Source organism: Kogia breviceps, chromosome 8, assembly GCF_026419965.1.
Source record: "Kogia breviceps isolate mKogBre1 chromosome 8, mKogBre1 haplotype 1, whole genome shotgun sequence".
Classification (NCBI taxonomy): domain Eukaryota; kingdom Metazoa; phylum Chordata; class Mammalia; order Artiodactyla; family Physeteridae; genus Kogia; species Kogia breviceps.
Genome location: NC_081317.1, coordinates 88,334,154 through 88,359,148, shown reverse-complemented (window position 1 = coordinate 88,359,148; position 24,995 = coordinate 88,334,154). Strand labels below are relative to the sequence as shown.

The following is a 24,995-nucleotide window of genomic DNA, read 5'->3' as shown; positions in this document are numbered from 1 at the left end:
GGAAAGGGCATACCCTGGATCAGGAAAACTGTCCAGACACTAGAAAAGGGACAGGCTCAGGTATGCAACCGGTATTCTTGCTTAGACATCAGTCTCATATGAACTTAAGTGGTATGAATCTGTCAGAGAGAGACTGAATAATATTAAGAAGGTTCCTTTGTGAACCTGCAGGACTGAGGAACATGGTGACTCAACCAAGCTGTTGGCCCAGAGAGGTTCTCCCTGAGCCCAGGTAGTGCCCCACCCCACAAACCACAGTGGTGCTATTCCACCTTTTCTCACTTATCCACGTCTGAGGATAGTCTACTAGTATAGTCTAACTACCCATAAGGAAATAAGTTCATTATCCAGGTGGCAACTCTGAATTTTAGGCATATCAGCTCTGCAGTACTGACTAAAAATTCAAACTTTGTTAACTGATAACAATCAGGTTACATGTTTTTACATCACACTCACCCCAAAGTTGGAGGCTGCAAAACGATCAGACGCAGAGACATTGGTGGAGGCGGTTGTGTGGGCATAGTAGGCATTGATGTTGGCCAGTAAGGTGCTCATCACTGCTGGCACACCAGGACACATGTACTTGGATGACAAACATGCAAAGTGTCTGAAAAACAGCACCTTCAGCCTCAAAGACTCTTCAGGGTTTGCAGCAAAGGTCAAGTAATCAAAAGATCTCATTCATGTGTATGAAGCTTCCGATCACCTTGGCATACAAGGATTTTCATAATTTACTCAAATATACATCAATGAACGTGTACTATGTGCTAGGCCTGGCACTAAGGGCCAGAATCCAAAGAGGTGACATTCTGGCAGAGAAAGCAAGTGTTAGAAAGTAAGTCAATAACCCAAGGCATGCTACGCAAAAATTCTGTGGACACACACAGGAAGATCACCTAAATTAGAATGGCTGGGGGCTAGAAGGGATTAGAAAAAGGCTTCCCAAAGAAGAGATGGTTGAAACAAGTCTTAAAGGATTAGTAAGACTCAATCAAGTGGAGAAGTGTGCAAACAAAGGGAAACTGTATTGCAAAAACAAATATACTCATGGAGAGAGTCATTCATTTGGGAAACCTCACTCATGGCTACTGTTCAGGTGTTTGATAGAGGAATACTATGAAATGCGAGAGGAGAAGTAGACAGAGAACAGATAATAAAGGAGTTTATCCTAGATGCTATAGTAAGTTTTTAAACAAAGGCATACTGTGATCAAATTAGTCTTTCAGAAAGGTCACTTTGAAGGTAAAAATTAGAAACAAAAACTTGGAGAGAGATAGGACTGAGAGAGAAAGACCAATTGAAGAGTTACTGCAATTGCTCAGAAAAGAAGCAATGAAGCACTAAATGGAAGAGAAATTGTTAAGGGCACAGACCCTAGAGCCAGACTTTGGGTTTGAGTCTCAGCTCCAGTGCTCAGTAACCTTGGATAAATTACTTAAACTTCTTCATGCTTCAGTCTTTTTATCTATAAAATGGGAATAATAATGATATGGGGATTAAATGAGTTAACATTCATAAATTAATTAGACCAGTGCCTGGCACATAAGGAAATGGTACATAGGAGTTTGTTGTTGTTGCTGTTATTATTATTATCATTATTACTGAGCTATAGCAATACTGATAGATTAAAAACATTTTTAGGAGGTAGAATCTAGAGGTTTTAGAGACTGATTGAATGGTGTTAGTATGAAAGAAATGTTTAGGCTGACTCCTAAATTTCTGTTTGGATAACTATGTAATAAATTGTTCCATTTACTAAAATAGGGAATATAGAAAGAACAGATTTGGTGGAGATAATGTTGATTTGGATTTTGGTCATGTTGAGTTTGCAATGCCTATGAGAATAGCCAGGAAGCAAATGAAAATGGATCTGAAACTCAGGAAAAGATCTGGTCTGGAGAAAGATCTGGGAGTCCTAAGCTCAGAAGTAGTGACTGAGGTCATAGGCTTGAATGAGCTCATCCAGGGAGAGTGAACAGAGTAAAAATGACAGAGGGCCCATTCTCCAACCTCAATCCTCAACATGTTTCTTCCATCTAAACTAAACTTCTTGTAATTCTTTGAATAGTCTACACTTTGTTGCACCTTAGCATCCCTGCACATGCCCTACCAGAAATACCCTTCCTCTTTTCTGTATTTCAAGTGTCAACTCTTCAACAGCTTTCTTCACAGGCCTCCCCTAAAATTTAGATGCTCTCATAATATACTGTGATTACTTCTACTATAGCACTTATTATATTATATTGTAACTGTTTGTTTACTGGTCTGTCTCTCCTGCTAGACTGAGTTCCCCAAGCACAGAGACCCCATCTTACTCATCTTTGTGTTCTCAGCATGTGGCACAATGTATGACACATAGAAGGAACTAAGTAAAAGTTTGTAGAATGAATGAAGCACAGCCAGGGCACTAGCTACCCTCTGCTTACCTAGTGCTGCTTCCTGTGCAGCTTCCTAGTACTGCTTCTAATGGCAGCCTCTCCAATACACAGACTACATCTCTTCTCATAGTAGGTGGGAATTTCTTTTATAGGAGTCTTGCTCAACTGCAGACACAGCTGCTTTCCCTACAGTTCAGTGCTCTTTCCGACTCCCAGGCCAGTTTATGAAAGCTTGTCTGTCACACACATATACCTGAGCACACATACCCTGTCTGCTCAGGCTGTGATGTTTGGGCAAGTCTGTCCTTGTATACCCTCCCATGCCCTTTTCTCTTCCTACCTGTGAACTCCAGGGTAGACAGACAAATACCTTCTCCCTGAGTTACGGATAAACACACTCCTTTTATACATATACTCTCTTTGCACAGATCCATCCTACCCAGCTCAGAGAGGAAAGCAATGAATCACTGCATACTACCCCACTGAAGACCTGTCCACTCTGTCAAAGTACCTCCATTGTTAGCTACTCCAAAGGTTAGTAGCCATTTTCTAGAGCCCCAGGGGAGCCTTACGTCATAGCCTGATATATGGACTCGATGCCATAGCGCATGGCAAATTCATCCACAATTTCTTGGGCAGTCTCATCAAAGTACACCTTCCATGCATCGTCTCCTCGAGCCTCAGGGATGTGGACTCCTCCACTGCCCTGAATGTCTGTGAGGTAATGGAAGAGGTTCTGTAGAAGACAGAGTAAAATATATATTGATATTAAAGAGTTAAATATATGTTGGAGAAAAAAAACCCCTGCTGGTAAAGACCAGGAGAATGTGAATAGGGTTCCATCGAAATTCTGTCCTTCAAGTCATTGCTCAGTAACTCCTGGGGCCCCAGTAGGCTGTTCTCACCTTAGTGAAAGAGAACTGAGGCTGGGACTGTTATGTGGGCTGATCAGGGTAGCACAGTGAGCCGAGAATAAAATAAAAATAGGCTCCAGATCTTCAACCATCTAGCAATCCTACTTATTGTCAAAGGCCCCTCCCAACACTGCTTTCTGGCATCCCATCTACCAAGAGCTGGCTCACCTCATGGAGACACGTATACTGCACATGATACGGGGCTACCTTCTCCTCCCCCTTGATCTCCACATTGATTTGTAGTCGGATAGCCCCTGAGACGGCTGATTTGTCTGTCCTCTTCTCTAGGAAGGAAAGAAGACTGGAGATTGACACCAATGCAACTGCAGACAGCATAGACAGCCCCCAACCTGGCTTAACCCAAGGAAAAGGAGACACTGACCCAAGTGTTCACCTAATAGGTGAACTCATTCCAGTGACCATATAGTCCACAAATACCCCAGAACTGGCTGGGTGGGAGAAAAGAAGTGCCCAAGGGACTAAAGGCATTAGGACTGAGTATGAAGATAAAAAGGCCTTCTGAAATCTGGAAAATGTCCAGCCAGAGTGAGTTCCAGACACCCCCACTCCTCTGTCCCCCATCTCTATGCACGGTCGGTTCTCTGCAGGGAAGGCAAGGCTCTGTATAGAGGTATGCTTTGGGGACTGAGTGGTGGTTTTGGTAGATAGGAGTTTCCCCAGGTTCCCCATTCATGCTCTCCCTTCCAAGAAACTTTCTCTGGTCCTGCTTCCTCACCCAAGTTGTACCAGACGTCCATCTCGCCACTCAGTGTTCGAACCTCAATGATGGTTTGGCCAAGGAAATCATCAGACTCTCGCTTTAGCCTCTGCTTTACTCTTGACTTGATGTCATCATCCTCATCCCACACACGTACCTTAATGCGGTCAGAAGAGTTGTGGCACTCACTGTGAAAGAATTAGGAAGGCTCTGTTACGAAGAGACCCAGGAGCCCCCACTCTTATTACTTCCAATTCCCTCCCAAAGCTCTATCAGCTGCACTTGAGGCCCTGAAGAGGAAGAGAAGGAGTCAAAGAACAGTGGTACTCAAGTCCCAAGTGAGTCAGGCTATCCCAGCAAATGGCTCTTCATTCCTTAGCTTGGGTAGCTCTCTACATACCATTATCCAGTCCTTATTGCCCTGGGACAAAAGCGAGGAGAGGAGGAGTAATTAGGGACAATTCTGATTTCCTATCAGCTAGCTGTACCAACAAAACCAACAGAAAACAGCCAGACAGATGCCGCAGAGCCCTAGGAAGCAGTTGCTGGTTGCCTCCCCAGAATCCTATATGAAGTCCATAAAGGTGTTAAATGTTCATGGTAAGTCCATCTGGTCATATATGCTTTAGCTTTCTACCTAACACCCCCATCTATCTAAGAATGTGCTTGGTGAATTTCTATCATTCTTTTTTTTTTTTAACATCTTTATTTGAGTATAACTGTTTTACAATAGTGTGTTAGTTCCTCCTTTACAACAAAGTGAATCAGTTATACATATACATACGTTCCCATATCTCTTCCTTCTTGCAACACCCTCCCTCGCACCCTCCCTATCCCACCCCTCTAAGTGGTCACAAAGCACAGAGGTGAACTCCCTGTACTATGCGGTAGCTTCCCACTAGCTATCTAATTTACATTTGGTAGTGTGTATATGTCCCTGCCACTCTCTCACTTCATCACCGCTTACCCTTCCCCCTCCCCATATCCTCAAGTCCATGCTCTAGTAGGTCTGTGTTTTATTCCCGTCCTACCACTAACCTCTTCATGACATTTTTTTTTCTTAGATTCCATATATATGTGTTGGCTTACGGTATTTGTTTTTCTCCTTCTGACTTACTTCACTGTGTATGACAGACTCCAGGTCTAACCACCTCATTACAAATAACTCAGTTTCATTTCTTTTTATGGCTGAGTAATATTCCATTGTATATATGTGCCACATCTTCTTTATCTATTCATCTGTTGATGGACACTTAGGTTGCTTCCATGTCCTGGCTATCGTAAATAGAGCTGCAATAAACATTTTGGTACATGACTCTTTTTTTTTTTTTTTTTTTTTTTGGCGGTACGCGGGCCTCTCACTGTTGTGGCCTCTCCCTTGCGGAGCACAGGCTCCGGACGCGCAGGCTCAGCGGCCACGGCTCACGGGCCCAGCCACTCCGCGGCATGTGGGATCCTCCCAGACTGGGACACGAACCCGTGTCCCCTGCATCGGCAGGCGGACTCTCAACCACTGCGCCACCAGGGAAGCCCTACATGACTCTTTTTGAATTATGGTTTTCTCAGGGTATATGCCTAGTAGTGGGATTGCGGGGTCGTATGGTAGTTCTATTTGTAGTTTTTTAAGGAACCTCCATACTGTTCTCCATAGTGGCTGTATCAATTTACATTCCCACCAGCAGTGCAAGAGGGTTCCCTTTTCTCCACACCCTCTCCAGCAGTTATTGTTTCTAGAGTTTTTGATGATGGCCAATCTGACCGGTGTGAGATGATATCTCACTGTAGTTTTGATTTGCATTTCTCTAATGATTAATGATGTTGAGCATTCTTTCATGTGTTTGTTGGCAATCTGTATGTCTTCTTTGGAGAAATGTCTATTTAGTTCTTCTGCCCATTTTTGGATTGGGTCGTTTGGTTTTTTGTTATTGAGCTGCATGAGTTGCTTATAAATTTTGGATATTAATCCTTTGTCAGTTGCTTCATTTGCAAATATTTTCTCCCATTCTGAGGGTTGTCTTTTCGTCCTGTATGTAGTTTCCTTTGCTTGGCAAAAGTTTTAAGTTTCATTAGGTCCCATTTGTTTATTTTTGTTTTTATTTCCATTTCTCTAGGAGATGGGTCAAAAAGGATCTTGCTGTGATTTATGTCATAGAGTGTTCTGCCTATGTTTTCCTCTAAGAGTTTGATAGTGTCTGGCCTTACATTTAGGTCTTTAACCCATTTTAAGTTTATTTTTGTGTGTGGTGTTAGGGAGTGTTCTAATTTCATACTTTTACAGGTAGCTGTCCAGTTTTCCCAGCACCACTTATTGAAGAGGCTGTCTTTTCTCCACTGTATATCCTTCCCTCCTTTATCAAAGATAAGGTGACCATATGTGTGTGGGTTTATCTCTGGGCTTTCTATCCTGTTCCATTGATCTATATTTCTGTTTTTGTGCCAGTACCATACTGTCTTGATTACTGTAGCCTTGTAGTATAGTCTGAAGTCAGGAAGCCTGATTCCTCCAGCTCCATTTTTCGTTCTCAAGATTGCTTTGGCTATTCAGGGTCTTTTGTGTTTCCATACAAATTGTGAAATTTTTTGTTCTAGTTCTGTAAAAAATGCCAGTGGTAATTTGATAGGGGTTGCATTGAATCGGTAGATTGCTTTGGGTAATAGAGTCATTTTCACAATGTTGATTCTTCCAATCCAAGAACATGGTATATCTCTCCACCTATTTGTATCATCTTTAATTTCTTTCATCAGTGTCTTATAGTTTTCTGCATACAACTCTTTTGTCTCCTTAGGTAGGTTTATTCCTAGATATTTTATTCTTTTTGTTGCAATGGTAAATGGGAGTGTTTTCTTAATTTCACTCTCAGATTTTTCATCATTAGTGTATAAGAATGCCAGAGATTTCTGTGCATTAATTTTGTATCCTGCTACTTTACCAAATTCATTGATTAGCTCTAGTAGTTTTCTGGTAGCATCCTTAGTATTCTGTATGTATAGTATCATGTCATCTGCAAACAGTGACAGCTTTACTTCTTCTTTTCCTATGTGGATTCCTTTTATTTCTTTTTTTTCTCTGATTGCTGTGGCTAGAACTTCCAAAACTAGGTTGAATAAGAGTGGTGAGAGTGGGCAACCTTGTCTTGTTCCTGATCTTAGTGGAAATGGTTTCAGTTTTTCACCATTGAGAACAATGCTGGCTGTGGGTTTGTCATATATGGCCTTTATTATGTTGAGGAAAGTTCCCTCTATGCCTACTTTCTGCAGGGTTTTTATCATAAATGGGTGTTGAATTTTGTCAAAAGCTTTCTCTGCATCTATTGAGATGATCATATGGTTTTTCTCCTTCAGTTTGTTGATATGTCGTATCACGTTGATTGATTTGCGTATATTGAAGAATCCTTGCATTCCTGGAATAAACCCCACTTGATCATGGTGTATGATCCTTTTAATATGCTGTTGGATTCTGTTTGCTAGTATTTTGTTGAGGATTTTTGCATCTATGTTCATCAGTGATATTGGCCTGTAGTTTTCTTTCTTTGTGACGTCTTTGTCTGGTTTTGGTATCAGGGTGATGATGGCCTCATAGAATGAGTTTGGGAGTGTTCCTCCCTCTGCTATCTTTTGGAAGAGTTTGAGAAGGATAGGTGTTAGCTCTTCTCTAAATGTTTGATAGAATTCGCCTGTGAAGCCACCTGGTCCTGGGCTTTTGTTTGTTGGAAGATTTTTCATCACAGTTTCAATTTCAGTGCTTGTGATTGGTCTGTTCATATTTTCTATTTCTTCCTGGTTCAGTCTCGGCAGCTTGTGCATTTCTAAGAAGTTGCCCATTTCTTCCAGGTTGTCCATTTTATTGGCATAGAGTTGCCTGTAGTAATCTCTAATAATCTTTTGTATTTTTGCAGTGTCAGTTGTTACATCTCCTTTTTCATTTCTAATTCTATTGATTTGAGTCTTCTCCCTTTTTTTCTCAATGAGTCTGGTTAATGGTTTATCAATTTTGTTTATCTTCTCAAAGAACCAGCTTTTACTTTTATTGATCTTTGCTATTGTTTCCTTCATTTCTTTTTCATTTATTTCTGATCTGATCTTTATGATTTCTTTCCTTCTGCTAAATTTGGGGATTTTTTGTTCTTCTTTCTCTAATTGCTTCAGGTGCAAAGTTAGGTTGTTTATTCGAGATGTTTCCTGTTTCTTAAGGTAGGATTGTATTGCTATAAACTTCCCTCTTAGAACTGCTTTTGCTGTATCCCATAGGTTTTGGGTCGTCATGTCTCCATTGTCATTTGTTTCTAAGTACTTTTTGATTTCCTCTTTGATTTCTTCAGTGATCACTTCGTTTTTAAGTAGTGTATTGTTTAGCCTCCATGTGTTTGTACTTTTTACAGATCTTTTCCTGTAATTGATATCTAGTCTCATAGCGTTGTGGTCAGAAAAGATACGTGATATGATTTCAATTTTCTTAAATTTACCAAGGCTAGATTTGTGACCCAAGATATGATCTATCCTGGAGGATGTTCCATGAGCACTTGAGAAAAATGTGTATTCTGTTGTTTTTGGCTGGAATGTCCTATAAATATCAAATAAATCCGTCTTGTGTAAGGTATCATTTAAAGCTTGTGTTTCCTTATTTATTTTCGTTTTGGATGATCTGTCCATTGGTGACAGTGGGGTGTTAAAGTCCCCTACAATGATTGTGTTACTGTTGATTTCCCCTTTTATGGCTGTTAGTATTTGCCTTATGTATTGAGGTGCTCCTATGTTGGGTGCATAAATATTTACAATTGTTATATCTTCTTCATGGATCGATCCCTTGATCATTATGTAGTGTCCTTCTTTGTCTCTTATAATAGTTTTTATTTTAAAGTCTATTTTGTCTGATATGAGAATTGCTACTCCAGCTTTCTTCTGATTTCCATTTGCATGGAATATCTTTTTCCATCCCCTCACTTTCAGTCTGTATGTGTCCCTAGGTCTGAAGTGGGTCTCTTGTAGACAGCATATATATGGGTCTTGTTTTTGTATCCATTCAGCCAGTCTGTGTCTTTTGGTGGGAGCATTTAATCCATTTACATTTAAGGTAATTATTGATATGTGTGTTCCTATTACCATTTACTTAATTGTTTCGGGTTGTTCTTGTAGGTCTTTTCCTTCTCTTGTGTTTCTTGCTTAGAGAAGTTCCTTTAGCATTTGCTGTAAAGCTGGTTTGGTGGTGCTGAACTCTCTCAGCTTTTGCTTGTCTGTAAAGGTTTTAATTTCTCCATCAAATCTGAATGAGATCCTTGCTGGGTAGAGTAATCTTGGTTGTAGGTTTTTTTCCTTCATCACTTTAAATATGTCCTGCCACTCCCTTCTGGCTTGTAGAGTTTCTGCTGAAAGATCAGATGTTAACCTTATGGGGATTCCCTTGTGTGTTATTTGTTGTTTTTCCCTTGCTGCTTTTAATAAGTTTTCTTTGTATTTAATTTTTGACAGTTTGATTATTATGTGTCTTGGCGTGTTTATCCTTGGGTTTATCCTGTATGGGACTCTCTGTGCTTCCTGGACTTGATTGACTATTTCCTTTCCTATATTAGGGAAGTTTTCAACTATAATCTCTTCAAATATTTTCTCAGTCCCTTTCTTTTTCTCTTCTTCCTCTGGGACCCCTATAATTCGAATGTTGATGCGTTTAATGTTGTCCCAGAGGTCTCTGAGACTGTCCTCAGTTCTTTTCATTCTTTTTTCTTTACTCTGCTCTGCAGTAGTTATTTCCACTGTTTTATCTTCCAGGTCACTTATCCGTCCTTCTGCCTCAGTTATTCTGCTATTGATCCCATCTAGATTATTTTTCATTTCATTTATTGTGTTGCTCATCATTGCTTGCTTCCTCTTTATTTCTTCTAGGTCCTTGTTAACTGTTTCTTGCAATTTGTCTATTCTAGTTCCAAGATTTTGAATCATCTACTATCATTATTCTGAATTCTTTTTCAGGTAGACTGCCTATTACCTCTTCATTTGTTAGGTCTGGTGTGTTTTTATCTTGCTCCTTCATCTGCTGTGTGTTTTTCTGTCTTCTCATTTTGCTTATCTTACTGTGTTTGGGGTCTCCTTTTTGCAGGCTGCAGGTTCGTAGTTCCCTCTGTTTTTCGTGGCTGTCCCCAGTGGCTGAGGTTGGTTCGGTGGGTTGAGTAGGTTTCCTGGTTGGGGGGACTAGTGCCTCTGTTCTGGTGAATAAGGCTGGATCTTGTCTTTCTGGTGGGCAGGTCCACGTCTGATGGTGTGTTTGGGGATGTTGGTAGCCTTATTATGATTTTAGGCAGCCTCTCTGCTAATGGATGGGGCTGTAGACCTGTCTTGCTCTTTGTTGGGCATATGGTGTCCAGCACTGTTTGTTGCTGGTCCTTGAGTGAAGCTGGGTCTTGGTGTTGAGATGGAGATCTCTGGGAGATTTTCGCCATTTGATATTATGTGGAGCTGGGAGGTCTCTTGTGGACCAGTGTCCTGAGGTTGGTTCTCCCACCTCAGAGACACAGCTTTGACACCTGGCTGGAGTGCCAAGAGCCTTTAATCCACACGGCTCAAAATAAAAGGGAGAAAAAAATAGAAAGGAAAGAAAGGAAGGAAGGAAGGAGGGAGGGAGGGAAGGAAGGAAGGAAGAAAGGAAGGGAGGGAGGAAGAAAGAAAGGGAGGAAGGAAGAAAGGAAGGAAGGGAGGAAGGAAGGAAGGAGGGAAGTAGGAAAGAAAGGAGGGAAGAAAGGAAGAAAGAAAGGGAGAAGACAAAATAAAGTAGGATAAAATATAGTTATTAAAATAAAAAATAATTATTAAGAAAAATTCCTATTAAAGAAAAAACAAACAAACAAACAAAAAACGGGTTGGTCTAACCCTAGGACAAATGGTGAAAACAAAGCTATACAGACAAAATCTCACACAGCAGCACACACATACACACTCACAAAAAGAAAAAAGGGGAAAATAATAGTATATCTTGCTCCCAAAGTCCACCTCCTCAACTTGGGATATTTCGCTGTCTATTCAGGTTTTCCACAGATGCAGGGCACTTCAAGTTGACTGTGGAGCTTTAATCCACTGCTTTTGAGGCTGCTGGGAGAGACCTCCCCCTCTCCTCTTTGTTCGCACAGCTCCTGGGGTTCAGCTTTGGACTTGGCCCCTGAGAAGCATTCTAACAACAGCAAAAACGTGTTATTGTGATGGGGGAGGGGAGTTGCAGTCACCTAACCTTCTCTATATCTGAGATTCCACTCCACAGGAGAGGTGTCAGGTCACTTCTAAATCTCTTCTGGAATTGATACTGAGTCCAGGCTTGCTCTGCTCACCTCATGACAGGCCAGTACATCAGGAGACAAGCTTGGCGGAGCACGACCGCTAATGGCCCTGCACTATGGCCGTGCCCTAACGATCATCTCTATCATTCTTTAATATCCACTTGAATTATCATTTCCTCTATCGTGTTTGCTTTGAAGGAGGTAGTTTGCTCAGGTTCCTCCCTCACTCTCTTCTTCCCCAGCAGTTGCTTTCTGGATCCCTGTTGCCTTATCTGAAAGTTGTACTTGGCAGAATCTGCTGCTCCTTACCCTATGTTCTCATAATATCTTTGCACATTCCATTAAAATATTATAGTATAGCTACTGGTCTTCTGAAAAATAATAGACAAATCATCATTCAGCCTCTTGAAGCCAGGAATGTCTTATACATTTTTCAGTACACAACATCATGTATAGTGTCTTATACAGAATACAAATTGCTTGCTAAATGATAAAAGTGGGCAAAATTGACTATAGAGTCAATTCATTTAGAATTAATCATAGGTAATATTCAAGCAGGAACCATTCAGCTTCTTGAAAAACAAGTGCTCCTCCCAGTAACTACTGTCTCTGGATTAGAGACTGATTTTATAGGCCCCAATCCCTTTCCCCAATCCCCTTCCAAGGAGCCAACAGAAAAAGGTCTCTACATAAGATGCCTGCTTGGCTGATTCAAAGTCCTGGTCCTAGGCATTAGGGGGTGTGACAAAGCATCTGGATTCACCAGACATTAGTCCAAGTCCTCGGCTAGAGCTTGTCATTTTTCAACAACAATCCCTCATTGTCATATGAAATAGTCTATTAAAAAGTGAGATAAAGAATAAAGGAGTAGGGAGTGGAAGCTGAGGCAGAAAGAAAAGCAGAGCCCTTAAGGAAAATGGAAAATTCTCCAAATCCCAGGTTTCCATCTTCAAGCCAGAATTATCCAGTTGTAGGACAAAGATGTTCCCTCCCCACTCCCTAGAAGAGACTAACCTTTCCTAGGCAGGAAGGCAGGGCTAGAAGGTACACAGTTGGGTGGGCAGTCCCTGGTTCTGTCACTCAGCAGTAGTACAATAAAATCTTTCTAGCACTAGAAAAAGCAGTATGGGTCGCTCAAAGGCCCCTTTAATAGCCCTAGTTAAGACAGGGCTTGGGTACAGTAACCCAGATACAATAGTCTATGAGAAGAAACCCAGAGAAAGAATAGCTGCTACCCAATTGAAGCATGTGAGAAATGGGTTTTCTCCACTGCCTCTGACCCATCTCTCTTAGAGCCCAAGCCCAGAACAATGAGATTTAAGGCTGCTCCCCAAACATACACAGTCCCAGGTAAGACAAAGTCCACTATGACTTACAAATGGAACTTCTCCTCCCAGACAGGATTCAGGTTCCCAAAAATGGTCTTGGTACGCTTCTTGGTTTTGCCCACTTGCACAGTCACATAAGGGTCACTGGATCCTGTCTTGTCCTTGGCTTGTAGGCCCTGGGCACACACCACTGCAACCCAAATGCACATAGAAGGAGGCTTCAGAGTACACTCCAGAAGTCATAAGCCTTTCAAAGTACAACTCATATTTCCTATCTTAGAGCAGCCTCTATCTGCTTCTTGCACAGGAGCAGATTTTCTCACTCCTCCACATCTATCCTTAGCCCTAAGCCATGAGCCTTTCCCTCAAAGGCTAGCCCAAGAATCCTACCTCCCCACTGGAGCCCTAATTGACTATTTACCCCTACACTTACCCCAACAGGTCCTTATCTGCTCTGATACATGCTTGCTTCAGCCATATCCACCCAGTTAGTAAATCACTGGTTAACTATTCACTGATCTCCTGCCTGTCCCCTTACCCCCACCCTCCCCGCTCTTATAATATCAAACTGTTAACCAAGTCTATAACATCAGACTGTTACCAAATCCTGGTATTATCATTCATATTGTTTGCAGGTGCCAGTCTTGCCTCTCCCAGCACCCCCTGGCATCAGAGTCTAGGAGAGGAGCAGTGATGAATAATGAGGCCCTCCCTCTTCCTTCATTCTGTGCCCCTTCTCCCCAGCCCCTGCTCTCTCACACTCAGGATGCTTCTTCCCCAGGCTCCTCCCCATAGCCAAGGCCCTCCTGTCCTCTCAAACTCTGGCCTGCTCACCAGTTATGGTAATCTTGGCCGACCATTTGGAGGTGCCATCCAGCACACTTTGCTTCACTGTTTTCATCTGTTGCACATGGGCAACTTTGCTCACATTGAAGACATCCCGGATAACTTCAAAGATCTCCGGCTTATTCCGCTCTCGGATCTTCATGCGGTCCTTCATGGCCATGATAATGTTCTGTGTCCGGTCCTCCGCTCCATGTTTAGAGCTCTTTTCTGCAGCCCCTGAAGAATGGCCAGAGACAGAAAGTAGGGTAACCAACAGGCCACATACCAGACCAAGGATCAGGCTGAAGAATGGGGCCTGAGAGAGGTCACTGAGCAGTGGGAGAAGCTTAGGAAGACACTGGTATGTCTCTGGGAAAAGTTGATCTCTGTGAGGCCTGCTAGAGTTTAATGCCTAGCTAGTGGAGTTTAAAATGCAACTCAAAGAGTAGCAAAAAGTTGATCATCATTATGGGGTTGTATTATTCTATTCTCTCTATTTAGATATATGTTGGGTTTTTCATCAAAGAAGAAAAACAAGAAGTGTAGCTCAGTGTGCAGTTGGCTTTGTCTTTCTTCCATCTGCATGCTTGTTGAGAGATACCCTCCAAGTCTAAGGCCAAAATATCAAAATGGTTATCCCAGTTATCAGGTAGGGGTTGTAGATGGGCACAACAACTCCACCAATCTCATCCGAGTGCCAAGCCGTGATACAGATCTCAGAATTCGTCACAGCACATAGCTGGGTTCTGCCCCATAGCTCCAGTGTCTTTAATCTCAGAAAATAGTGTGGTATGGTGAGAAAAGCATGGCCTTTGGTATCAGACAGACTTGAGTTCAAATCCTGACTCCACTACTCCCTGCTGGGTAAGTAGGCTTCTTCTAAGAGAAGAAAATGTCACTTATCTCTCAGGATTTGTAATAAGCATTATATTAGATAGCATATATAAAGCATCTAGCCCAGTGCCTGCCATCTAGCACTGGGCTAGATGTTTTATTTATTGAGTAATAAACAGTCCCTATTATTGTTACCATTATTATTATCCTGGCAAGTCCAAAGGTCATTTTCACCAGCCATGACCCCAGCCAGCTCATCTCAAAGGTCAATAAGCTTCCTCTGCTGTCCTAAGGATTATGGCAGAATACAGACTCCTCCAGTGTATTTCACCAACCAGGCTTCTCAGGGCAGAGGACCCATCCTTCCTTCACTGGTCCCGCAGACTGGCTCTTAACCTCTCTCCAGTCTCCAAAGACTTAGGCCTTAACTACAAAACTTGGAGCAAAGGACAAAGGTCAACATCTGCATCCTAACCCTGGGAGGATGGAAAGCAGGTTTTCTGTCCAGTGAAGCCTATAGAAGGGCATTTAATTCCACTCTGTGCTTCACAGAAGCCTTAGTCAGAAGATATTTTCTGAAAATGAAAAATGACCTGGGCTGCATCCTACTCTTGCCATTTAGCATATCCCATGCAATGCTATTTACCTGGACTAGGACCTCTAAAAGGCTCTTAAAAGGAAGATGGACACCCTGGCTACACAGCACCATTTCAGAGGCTTCCAGCAAGCAGCCCATGCAGCCAGTTGCTAGTTCTCGCAGTTAAAGCAGGGGCCTGCTGGCACCTGTGCTTGTCGCCCCTCATGATGGATTTGGGCAAAGTCATCACCAGCACCCAACTTCTGCTATGTTCTGCCTGTCTCTTCATGTCTACTATAGCCATGCCACTGGCACCAATCTAGCGTTCTTCAAAGAAAGATATTTTAAGTCAACAATTCCTTGAAGCTTCCTCCTGGGCCCCTTTTATGTCACATATCTTTCCTTGGGGACAATGAAGTGCTTGTGAGTCTAAAGGCGACCTTTCTTTCTCCTACCACAATCCTTGAAGCTTTCATTGCTATGGCTTGACTCTGAGCAACACCTGAAGACCTGGAGGGGTGAGAAAATACTTTTCCACATCCCACATCCCCTACCCCTGCTCTTCCTGGGGCCTAGCTATAGCAGTGCAAGCCCAGCAGCAGTGGAGCAAGGAGATAAGAACTTAGAGTGCTACCACTTCCTGTGACAGAGACTTATTGCTTTTCCTGCTCCTGTTTCCCCCATTCTATGATGGCAGCACAAGTCACATATTTAGCAAGGGCCTTGGGAGTCTGGCACATTCTCCATCTGGACCTCTGCCTAATCCATTTGAAACTTCTGTTCTTGGCACTGTTGTCTAAATGCTCCAACTATAAGCAAGGAATAAATTCCAGCTTCCCTGAGTCCTAGGGTCTAGACCTCAGGAGGTTCCTCTGTGAGGCCTAGAACCTCACAGAACTCTCTCTTCTGATTAGTTTTAAACATGCTCTAGTCACTTGGGCTGATTAAACATACTCTAGTCATTTGGGCAATATGGCCACCATAGCGTGTACAATACTCAAGCATAGCCTCTGGGATCATCTGAATCCTAGAAGGGATTTTTATCTCTATGAGAGGACCATAGAAAGCTCAATGGATTTTTCCTAAAGGTGCTTAAGAGAGTGCTACAAGACCTGTTATTTGGAATGGCAATGTCTCTTGACTTAGTACCCTACTGTCTCTAAAAAGGAAAGAACTTCAGAATCAGGAGGGATGATGTCCCAGCCACCCTAGCTCTTTGTTGCCAGACTATTTTGGAGAGTCCCTGCTGCCCATGTTCCCCACCCATCACCCCACAGGGACACTCACGCTGCAGGCAGTCGGCATTGAGCAGGTCCTGGCACTTCTCGTGACACTTGACTCCACACTCACTGCAGCGCATGCCCTGCCGGGCAATGCCCCAGAGCAGGCCTTCACACTCATAGCAGTAGGTCGGGGTAGTGGCCGTCCAGACCTCAAAGTTGTGGGGTGTGGTGCACGAGATGGGATAGATTAAGGCCTGCAGGGTTTTCTTATACACATGGGATTTCTGAAAGACACATATCCCATCACCCACCAGCGACTTCAGTTCTCTGCCGGGAGATACCAGAACTAAGACCCTTGCAGGGCTCTCAAGACCCCGGTTTCTCCTCTGGCAACTGACGAGATGCTTTAGCTTGGCCCAGCCCACAGCCCAACCTGGCAGAAAGAAGCTGTCCACATCATGTGCTCCTGGTCATCCAAGATAGATCTGACCTGAATGCTGGGCCTGAGCCTTGTCCCAGTATTCAGGCTTTTTTTGGGAAACAAAGGGTACTAGGTTTACCATAAAACCCTGACATTGGTGGTCACATACTCCAATGTGAGATTAAGGTTTACCCCTGGTCTGGACCCTTGCCTCTCCCAGTGTAGAAAACATGATGCTATCTGTTTCATTAACAGAGTGTGCCCAACACTTTTGAATTCCCAGTAAGTTTGGCTACAGAGATGTTCACTGGACCATAGGCCAGTGGATTCTTGAAAGCCCATGGGTCACTTACCAGCTCTTCATCCTTGAGAGAGGTGCGTGTAGCCATTGCAGAAGTAATTCCTGCCTTCCGGGACTGGACCAATGACTGTGAGAGAAGACTTGCTGTCAGCCCTGGCTACTACCAAGTGCTAAGCAAAGCCCTGGGGAGGGAGTTTCAGTGACCAAAGCTATTTGATGTTAACTGACTATGTTCTCTCAATTTTTACTGTCATTCACACGGGATTGCCATGGATAATAGGTAATAAGCACCTGAGGTTAATATCCAAATCCAAGGCCCTAAGGGACTGTTCTAACAATGACAGAACAGCACTTCTCTCAGGGTACCTATCATCCAAAGAGTTTTTAGGTATCTGACCCCACAGAAACTCCTTGTTTAAAGCAAGGCAAAGGAAAATGAAAAGTTTAGAATTATAGTCCGAAACAGGTCATTAAGAATAGGATAGACACACAACTCTGACAGAGTCACAGTCAAGAACCATCACTGGGAACTATGATTCTATACTATATCCTCTATTCTCTGGTACCACCCCCTGCCCACACAACCCCAGGAAGCTGTGGAGGCCAAAAGCCCAAATGAGCAGGGCACTTGAAAGTGAAAGGGGCAACGTAGCCTCATTGAAATCAAACAGGGTAGGGGGTTAAATGTGACAGCTATGATGCCCTGATAGCCAGGCTCTTATATAGAGGGGCCCATGAATCTGCCAAGCCCAAGCTTCAGGGACAGCCCCTGGAGAGGCACATGGTTTCCCTAAAGCAGGGGACACTAGGCAGACAGAAGTCCCTGTATCAGCCTAAGTGGGCAGAACAGTTGGGATGTGCCCAGGTGGCTGGGGATATTCACTCTTATAAAGCATAGAAAGGGGCTCTGGAGACACTTACCATAGCCTGTGCAGAGGAGAGCAGAGAAAGGAACAACAGGATGTTAAAGCCCCACACGGGCATGAAAGCTTTCAGAGACAACTGAGAGGTTTCTTCCCTATAGTCCAAAGTAGGAAACATGTCCCAACCCTCTCTGCCCCTATCCACTAAAAACTGTCTTCAACCCAGACAGCTGACCAGGGCCCAAGGCCTAGAAGGCAAGTTATGCCATATGTGAAATATGGGCAAGGTTAAAAGACAGAGTAGGGGAAACAAGAAGTGCGTAAGATACTGCTATCCAATCAGTTAAACAAAAAAAAGCTGGTGAGCAAGGAGGGAGAAGATGAGAAAAAGTAGGAAGAAAAGAAAGGAAGAAGAGAAAAAAGAGGAGATGAAAGACAATGAAAGACATAATAAAGAAGAGATGACATCTGAATTTATCTTCATCCAACCAGCTTGATGAAGAGTTGTTGGGAAAAGAGGTGCATTAGAAAGGAGAAAAGGGCTTCCCTGGTGGCGCAGTGGTTGAGAGTCTGCTTGCCGATGCAGGGGCCACGGGTTCGTGCCCTGGTCTGGGAAGATCCCACGTGCTGCGGGGCGGCAAGGCCCGTGAGCCATGGCCACTGAACCTGAGCGTCTGGAGCCTGTGCTCCGCAATGGGAGAGGCCACAACATTGAGATGCCCGAGTACCACAAAAAAAAAAAAAAAAAAAAAAAAAAAAAAAAAAAAAAAAAAAAAAAGAAAGGAGGAAAAAGGGAAAGATATACAAATAGCAGGGGGGAAAAGAAACGATGAAGAGAAAATGGCAGAGGATACTTCTACTCAGTCAATTAAGCAGGGAGAAACTGGTGGAGAAAAACTAGCACAGTATGGAGGAAAAATCAAAAAAGGAGTGGATAGAAAAAATAAAATAGACTGAATAGGGAGAAAAAAAAGAAGAAAATAGGAGTAGAAAATGGTAATAAGAAAAAGGGTTCAAGTCTTACTGAATATCTGGCTCTGGGACTCTGAGGTGACCTGGGTACCACTCTACCCCCACTACTCACTAAACTACAGAAAATTCCTTGAGCTGATTCTGCCTTAGGAGGTATGAGCCCAGATAGGAGCTTCTGGTCATGCTGGAGGTCCTGAGATCAGCTTTAACTCCTAAGCCTGTTTCAATTCAATTCCACAAATCGTTATTACTACCTCCCAATGCTAGACACGAGAGTACAGAGATAGTCTAGAAAATCTATGTCTTGGGAGACTTCACTTGACCTCCAAGAAGGAGTCACATTTGTCATGCCCATCACAAACGAATCTCAATTATCTAGGTCAGGACCAGAGGAAGTTTCCATTACAGGTCATCAGAGAAGGCTATAGAGATACCTAGAGGAGATGGATAACTAGAAGATGACCCTGGAGCCCAGCTTTGAGGGTCCAAACTATAAATGTTCTAGTAGGAGCTTCAGCTAATGAAGAACCTGGGGCTCTGACAAGGGAGTGAGGTAATGTAAGGTCCTACTGAAGCCATCACTAAATCTCAGTAAAGCTTTAAATGATTGATCATCAGACTAACACTTGTCACTAAAGGCCCCACTTCCAGTCCTGAAAGCTTGCCAAGTCCCAATGGGGGATAGCCTTCACAAGAGTCCTTACCAGATCGCTGACAAGTGGCAGTGGCTTCTTTCTGCGTAGATCTGGCATGCTGTCAATGCCATAGAGCCCTCCAGCTGGCCTGAGGAGAGAAGAAAATATATCGGTATCTTTAGTCTCACCTTGAGTTACTGGCAGGTTCAATGTTCCATCCTCCTTGCTCATCTTCTCCTCAGAAGAAGATGAACTGACTTCCACCGTGTGCCTTTAAGAGGGGTAAGGAGGACAGAAAGTGAGCAAAATAAAGCCATGGGATGACAAACAATGGAATCTGCTCTCAGTGCCTCCTTTTGAGGTTTTAGCCAAAGATTGAGAGCTCTTTTATCCCACTGTGCCAGTCCAAGGCTCCTTTGTTTATTTGAAGGCCCTTGTGCTCCATAAAGCAAGGTGGGAATTGGTGGTTAAGAAAGCTCCTCCTTACACTCAGGCCAGACTAAAGATAAGTCTTTCCTGACTGTGCTAGAACAGAGCCCACAGAAATAGCTCTACAGAAGAGCTGCTGCCTAGGTGAGCAAGACTGACAAACAATAACATGTAGAAGGAGACCTTCTCCAACCTGAGTAAAAGAGTCACCAGTTATGTCTATCCAAGCCTCCTGAAGAAAAAGGGTCTGAACAGAAAGAGGAGCCTGCATAATCAAATGGAGGCAGGGGAAGTGGATGAGAGACATCCAAAAGATCATTTGGGGGAAAAAAGACCATTTAAGAAGGAAACAGCAAAGTGACTCAGAGAATGGCCGAGCCCTATGGTCACATCAACAGGGACCAGGAAAAAATTACAGCTGGAGAAACTTGAGATTTCTAAAACTTTTATACCTTTTCTATACTTACTAATTTTGTTGTTGTTTGTCTGTTCCTCCATAACAATATGCAATAAAAATACAGAGAATTTCCCCAAAAGAACACCCTTCTCACCTTGAGATAACCTGGATTTCATCCCCAACTCTTCTACTAGTTCACTACATGTCCTCTGCCAAACTTCCTTCCTCTCTTTGTGTCCTGGTGTCACTTCCATAGAATGAGGAGAATGAACTATAAAACCTCTCTGACCTTTTGGAAGCTATTCTGAGCTTCAATGAAAATAACTCATGTACTTGGTTTTAATGAAAGCAACGTGGTGGGGAAAGCAGGTTGGCTGGGTTGTACACCACAGCTGGTCTGAAAAGAGAAATGTCACAGAAGAGTAAGTGTGTACTGCCAGCTATACAGGCCAAAAATGGAGCCACAAATTGGGTCAAGGCCAGGAATTGGAACAGGCAACCCGACATGCTGATTTCTAATAATCTAGCTTCCTGAATACAGGCAGTGAACTTTGTTCTCAATGAAACTACCACACCAAAGGTAGATCGAAACTTGTGACAACTTCCAAGGACTAAGCTGAAGGAAGGGAAAGAAGACAACAGGGAGGCATTTAGAAAATGACCGCATGGCTCCATTTAAAAATAGGCTGGGGCTTCCCTGGTGGCGCAGTGGTTGAGAATCTGCCTGCTGATGCAGGGGACATGGGTTTGTGCCCTGGTCTGGGAAGATCCCACATGCCGTGGAGCGGCTAGGCCTGTGAGCCGTGGCCGCTGAGCCTGTGCGTCCGGAGCCTGTGCTCCACAAAGTGAGAGGCCACAGCAGTGAGAGGCCCGCGTACCGCAAAAATAAATAAATAAATAAATAGCCTGGACATGTTCCACTGGCATGTATGGATTTTAAAATTATTTGAAGAAAAAAGCTAAAGCCCTGAAGAAGGGCTGTTGAAGAAGCAACTGGTGCCACAAGTTTTTGGCTAATTCTGAAAACTATAAAATGCACTCCTTAAGCCGAGAAGTTTTTTTTGCAACACAGTGAGCTTTTGACAAATGAAGGGTGGCTCTTTCACATGTTTAGCTCTTGCTATAAAAAAGACAAATCACAAGGAAAAGGAACATTTAAAAATATAGTAGATAACTTTATGATCTAATCTTTTCTCTTCCCTGGTGATGAGGAAGAGGAGGCAGCCACTGAGCATTTCAATGTCCGAAGGCCTTTGTGGAACAAGGAGGGAAGGAAGGTTCTCATGCTCCTGAGGAGAGTATGTGGGGGTGTGGGTGGCGCAGGCACATAAGCGCTCTTCTCTCTCAAGCACAGTCAGTGAGTTATAGGCAGCAGTCGAGCAGTTTGAAATGCCTCTCTGGTGCAATCACATGGGTCTGAAACTCCCAGACAGACAGAACACACAGAGCTCCTACGGGACGCTACTTACGTCTTCACTACAGTGAAATGGAATAAGTAGATGACTCACAACAGCTGAAGATGGATGGAGCCCAGGGAGTAATCTAATCAGCAACACTATCAACAGTGGAATAGAAGGAAACTGTCTCTAAATGCAGATGTGTTTCTAGTTTCCTCATTCCCATACATAAAGGGTATATCACCACTATGATGCAATACATCAGAAATTCCAGAGGTAAGGATAGGGGAGCCCCAAAGTTCCCTCCCCTGCAAAGCTCTCTCTTCTGTCTCTGAGGAATCAATCTGCAGAGTTCCATCTTCTGCCCCAGAGAACCAAGCAGTCTCTACAGTGGAATCTCTTCCTTCCCCAGAATCCAGCTCAGGAAGCTGTTTCTCCTGCTTCCCAAGGGAAAAGCTAGAAGCAGCATAACAGACTGCATAAGATCCACAGAAACCATGTAGTACAACACTTACCCTTCTGGGAGCCACTGGGGCAAAGAAGTATCACCATCATCTGCAATCTTTAAAGAGAGAGAGAGAGGAAAAAAAGTTAGATCCTGGGAGAGATGGGAGATTGCCATATTTCTTTGGTCAAGCAGTGAGCAATAAAGTAGGAAGCTCAGAGCAGTGTAGGTCACATACACCACGTGGTGACATAACCAGCCTGATGTGTAAGCCAATTCCATGATCAGCCAGGGCAACAAGCAGGCTGCTGAAATGAGTGGTACTTCACCTCCCTTCTCCCCAGTGAATAGGGAGGATATAAGGCCAAGCTCACAGAGATCCCAGGACTAAGGTCCACTGGGAATGTGAGAGCTGCCAGAACTTACAGCCCCTCACACAACCCACTGGTATATATAATAGTAAGCCAAAGCCAGGAGAAGGGTCCATGCAGGCTTCCACACCTCACTAAAGCAAAAGGACAATTTCACATGGAGTCCAGTCTTCTTCCAGCTATATTCCTAAGTTCTGTTGGCTGCCCCAGAGTCAGACCTGGTCTTTCTGGATTCCTATCTCATCTTGTGATTTGACTTGGCCTAGGTTCCTTGAAGCTCTAACTCACTGACACTGAGTGCAGTCTACATTTGATAAGCTCTCTTTAACAAGAGAACCCAGGGCAGATTAGACACTCAGATTATCACTCTGGTGAATTTTATGAGCTCTACGATAAGAAGTTGAAAATTGAGGCACCAAATAACTCAAGGAAGGAACAGTTAGAAAACACGTTTTAAAGGTTTCTGTAAAAAGACCCAAAGCAAATCCTTCAAGCAGTGTAGAGAGAGTTCCAAAGCTGCCAGGGCTCTCCAGAGAACCAATGGTCCATGCTGTGAACCAATGGTCCATGCTGTTTAGGTTCAACAGACCTAGTGCTAGCGGGTCTGGGGCTTCCCGTCCCTCCTTGTACCCCTCCACTCCCAACAACTTCCCTGCCTCCTGAGACCTGGGTCCAGCTAACTATCCTGAGCAAATGAGCTCCAGAACAAGGGAGGCAGAAGTAAGCTGTTAAGCTCTGGACACGGGCGAAGTTTTGGGAGGGCTAAAGATGGGAGAAGTTACAGACAAAATGAGGCGAGAGTACAAAAAGGAGAGGTAGGAAAGGTTAATGAGTGATGTAAAAGTGGGTAAGAATGACCCTGGATCAGCAGCAGGCTTAAGATGAACTTTGGATTTAAGACTCTTTTCAATAAGACCCTTCTCAGGTCACCTGTACTCTAATCAAGCCTATCTGTCTACTGCCTACAGCCCTTCATGACCACATTTCGCTGTTTCTGCCTGCTGCCCTGGTTCTATGAGTGGGATGATGTGGTAGAGGGAGGGCCAGGCCCAAAAGGCAGCCAGAAGTGGTTGAATCAAGTCTCCTAAGGTTCTTGTGAGGGGTAGCCCATCCCTAAATCCCCAGATCCTACCAACCAGAACTTATCCTCCCTTTGGAAACAGTCACCGCACTGAACAGATCTTTATTTCCTACCTAGAATTAGATGTTTGCCAGAAACCACTAGGCTTAAGGAAACAAAGTCACAAAAAGCCTTTGGCAGCCAGAGTTCACAGGCTCAGATCATACACATTTCCTGTGCTTAGAGGGGACAATGGGTCTGCAGAAGCCTGCAGACACAGCATAGAGCATGCACACGCAGGGCACAGAAGGAGGGCTGGGGGAATGAGAGGAGGTCTAGACAAAGTGCCTATAGGAGGTACATTCATAGACACCACTTGCACCTGAGGAAACATAGGTGAGCACAGATCCTGCACACAGAGCTACAGAACATGTGCACACACCCATCTGGGGGAGGATTCAGTATTCACTAGGGCCCGAATCACTGGCAAAGCAAACCCTTACTGTCTTCAGGAACCAGTGCTTGCAGGCACAGAGCATTAGTATACCATGCATTCACATGGCATGGGGAAACCACATCACAGGTCTACAGAAGCTTGTGCTCACAGAGAGGCTAGGAAGCCTGCTCAGAAGCACAAAGCACACATTTAGGCCCCAGGCAAGAGGTACAAAAAGCCTACAGAAACTCCTGCTCTCAAATACAAAGTGTGTATGCATGCTGGGCTCAGCAAGGGTTTACAGCATATGCCAATCTGCAGCAATAAGTAGAAAATGGACACACACTGTGCAAAGTAGGAAAAGAGGAAGGCATTCAGTATCCGGGGGAGTCAAACTGAGCACAAGTATAAGCACACACATGCTACATTGAATGTGCACCATGCTGGCACATACATTCTCACACTGCTCCAGGGATGTCTGCAGGAGCACACACAAGCATGGAGCATGCACACAAACTGCTTTCAGGAAAAACAGACTAGCTGCATGAGCCAGAGCTCATGAAGCACAGATCATAAGCACACATGCGTGTACACACACACACACACACACACACACACACACACACACACACACATACACACACACACACAGTGCTCAGGAGGGAGAGGAGAGAATTGACAACAAAAAGGGCCCTAAAGGGCCAGAGCACAACCTGAAGGGCTCCTCGCTTTCCTTCTGCAAGGAGAGAAAGAGCAGAAAAAAAGGGCAGAGAGGTTAGTAGATTTAGTTGTAAGTCAGCTAAACCTCATGGGACATGGAGAAGAGGGAGATGTCCTCTGAACAACTGGGTAGTTCACAGAGCCCAGCTCCCAGAATCCTTACCTTCTGTATTTGCTGGCCCCTGCTTTTCGTTGAGAACTCAGATTTGGCTACAAAAACCAAAGGACAAAGTCTACCTGGGAATTTCAGTCACCCTTTCCCCACTTTCCAAAGTGGTCTGCATGCAGGGTCAGGGCCACAGGACCAGCTTTGTTTGTTACCAAGTGTCACTCCAACAGGCTATCTGAACTGACTGAACACAGAGTGGGTTCCTTCCTCAGAAGCTACATGAGTTCACTCTGAATCTGGGATAAGTCCGCAAACCGCAAAGACCTGGTAGCTGAGCTCTTTCCATTTTGTAATACAGTCTTGGCCACGTGTTTGCCCAACAA

General features: G+C 43.8%; 1 protein-coding gene across 12 annotated transcripts in view; it reads right to left on the bottom strand.

The window, feature by feature from the left end:
* The window catches only part of UNC13B (unc-13 homolog B), a 237,901-nt gene that overhangs the window by 23,000 nt on the left and 189,906 nt on the right, over positions 1-24,995 (bottom strand). For 6 of the 12 annotated variants that reach the window (XM_067039628.1, XM_067039620.1, XM_067039622.1 and 3 more), the window contains exons 3-13: positions 24,497-24,519; positions 21,987-22,033; positions 19,318-19,396; positions 16,831-16,905; positions 16,121-16,340; positions 13,432-13,659; positions 12,646-12,787; positions 4,029-4,198; positions 3,461-3,576; positions 2,951-3,114; positions 457-607 (exon numbers count right to left, since the gene is read on the bottom strand). In XM_067039628.1, the coding sequence (XP_066895729.1) occupies positions 457-607; positions 2,951-3,114; positions 3,461-3,576; positions 4,029-4,198; positions 12,646-12,787; positions 13,432-13,659; positions 16,121-16,340; positions 16,831-16,905; positions 19,318-19,365 (1,314 nt within the window). In that variant the 5' untranslated portion in view covers positions 19,366-19,396; positions 21,987-22,033; positions 24,497-24,519. The remainder of the gene's footprint in view (positions 1-456; positions 608-2,950; positions 3,115-3,460; positions 3,577-4,028; positions 4,199-12,645; positions 12,788-13,431; positions 13,660-16,120; positions 16,341-16,830; positions 16,906-19,317; positions 19,397-21,986; positions 22,034-24,496; positions 24,520-24,995) is intronic. The other 6 variants (XM_059071640.2, XM_059071641.2, XM_067039625.1 and 3 more) reach the window with 1 other exon arrangement.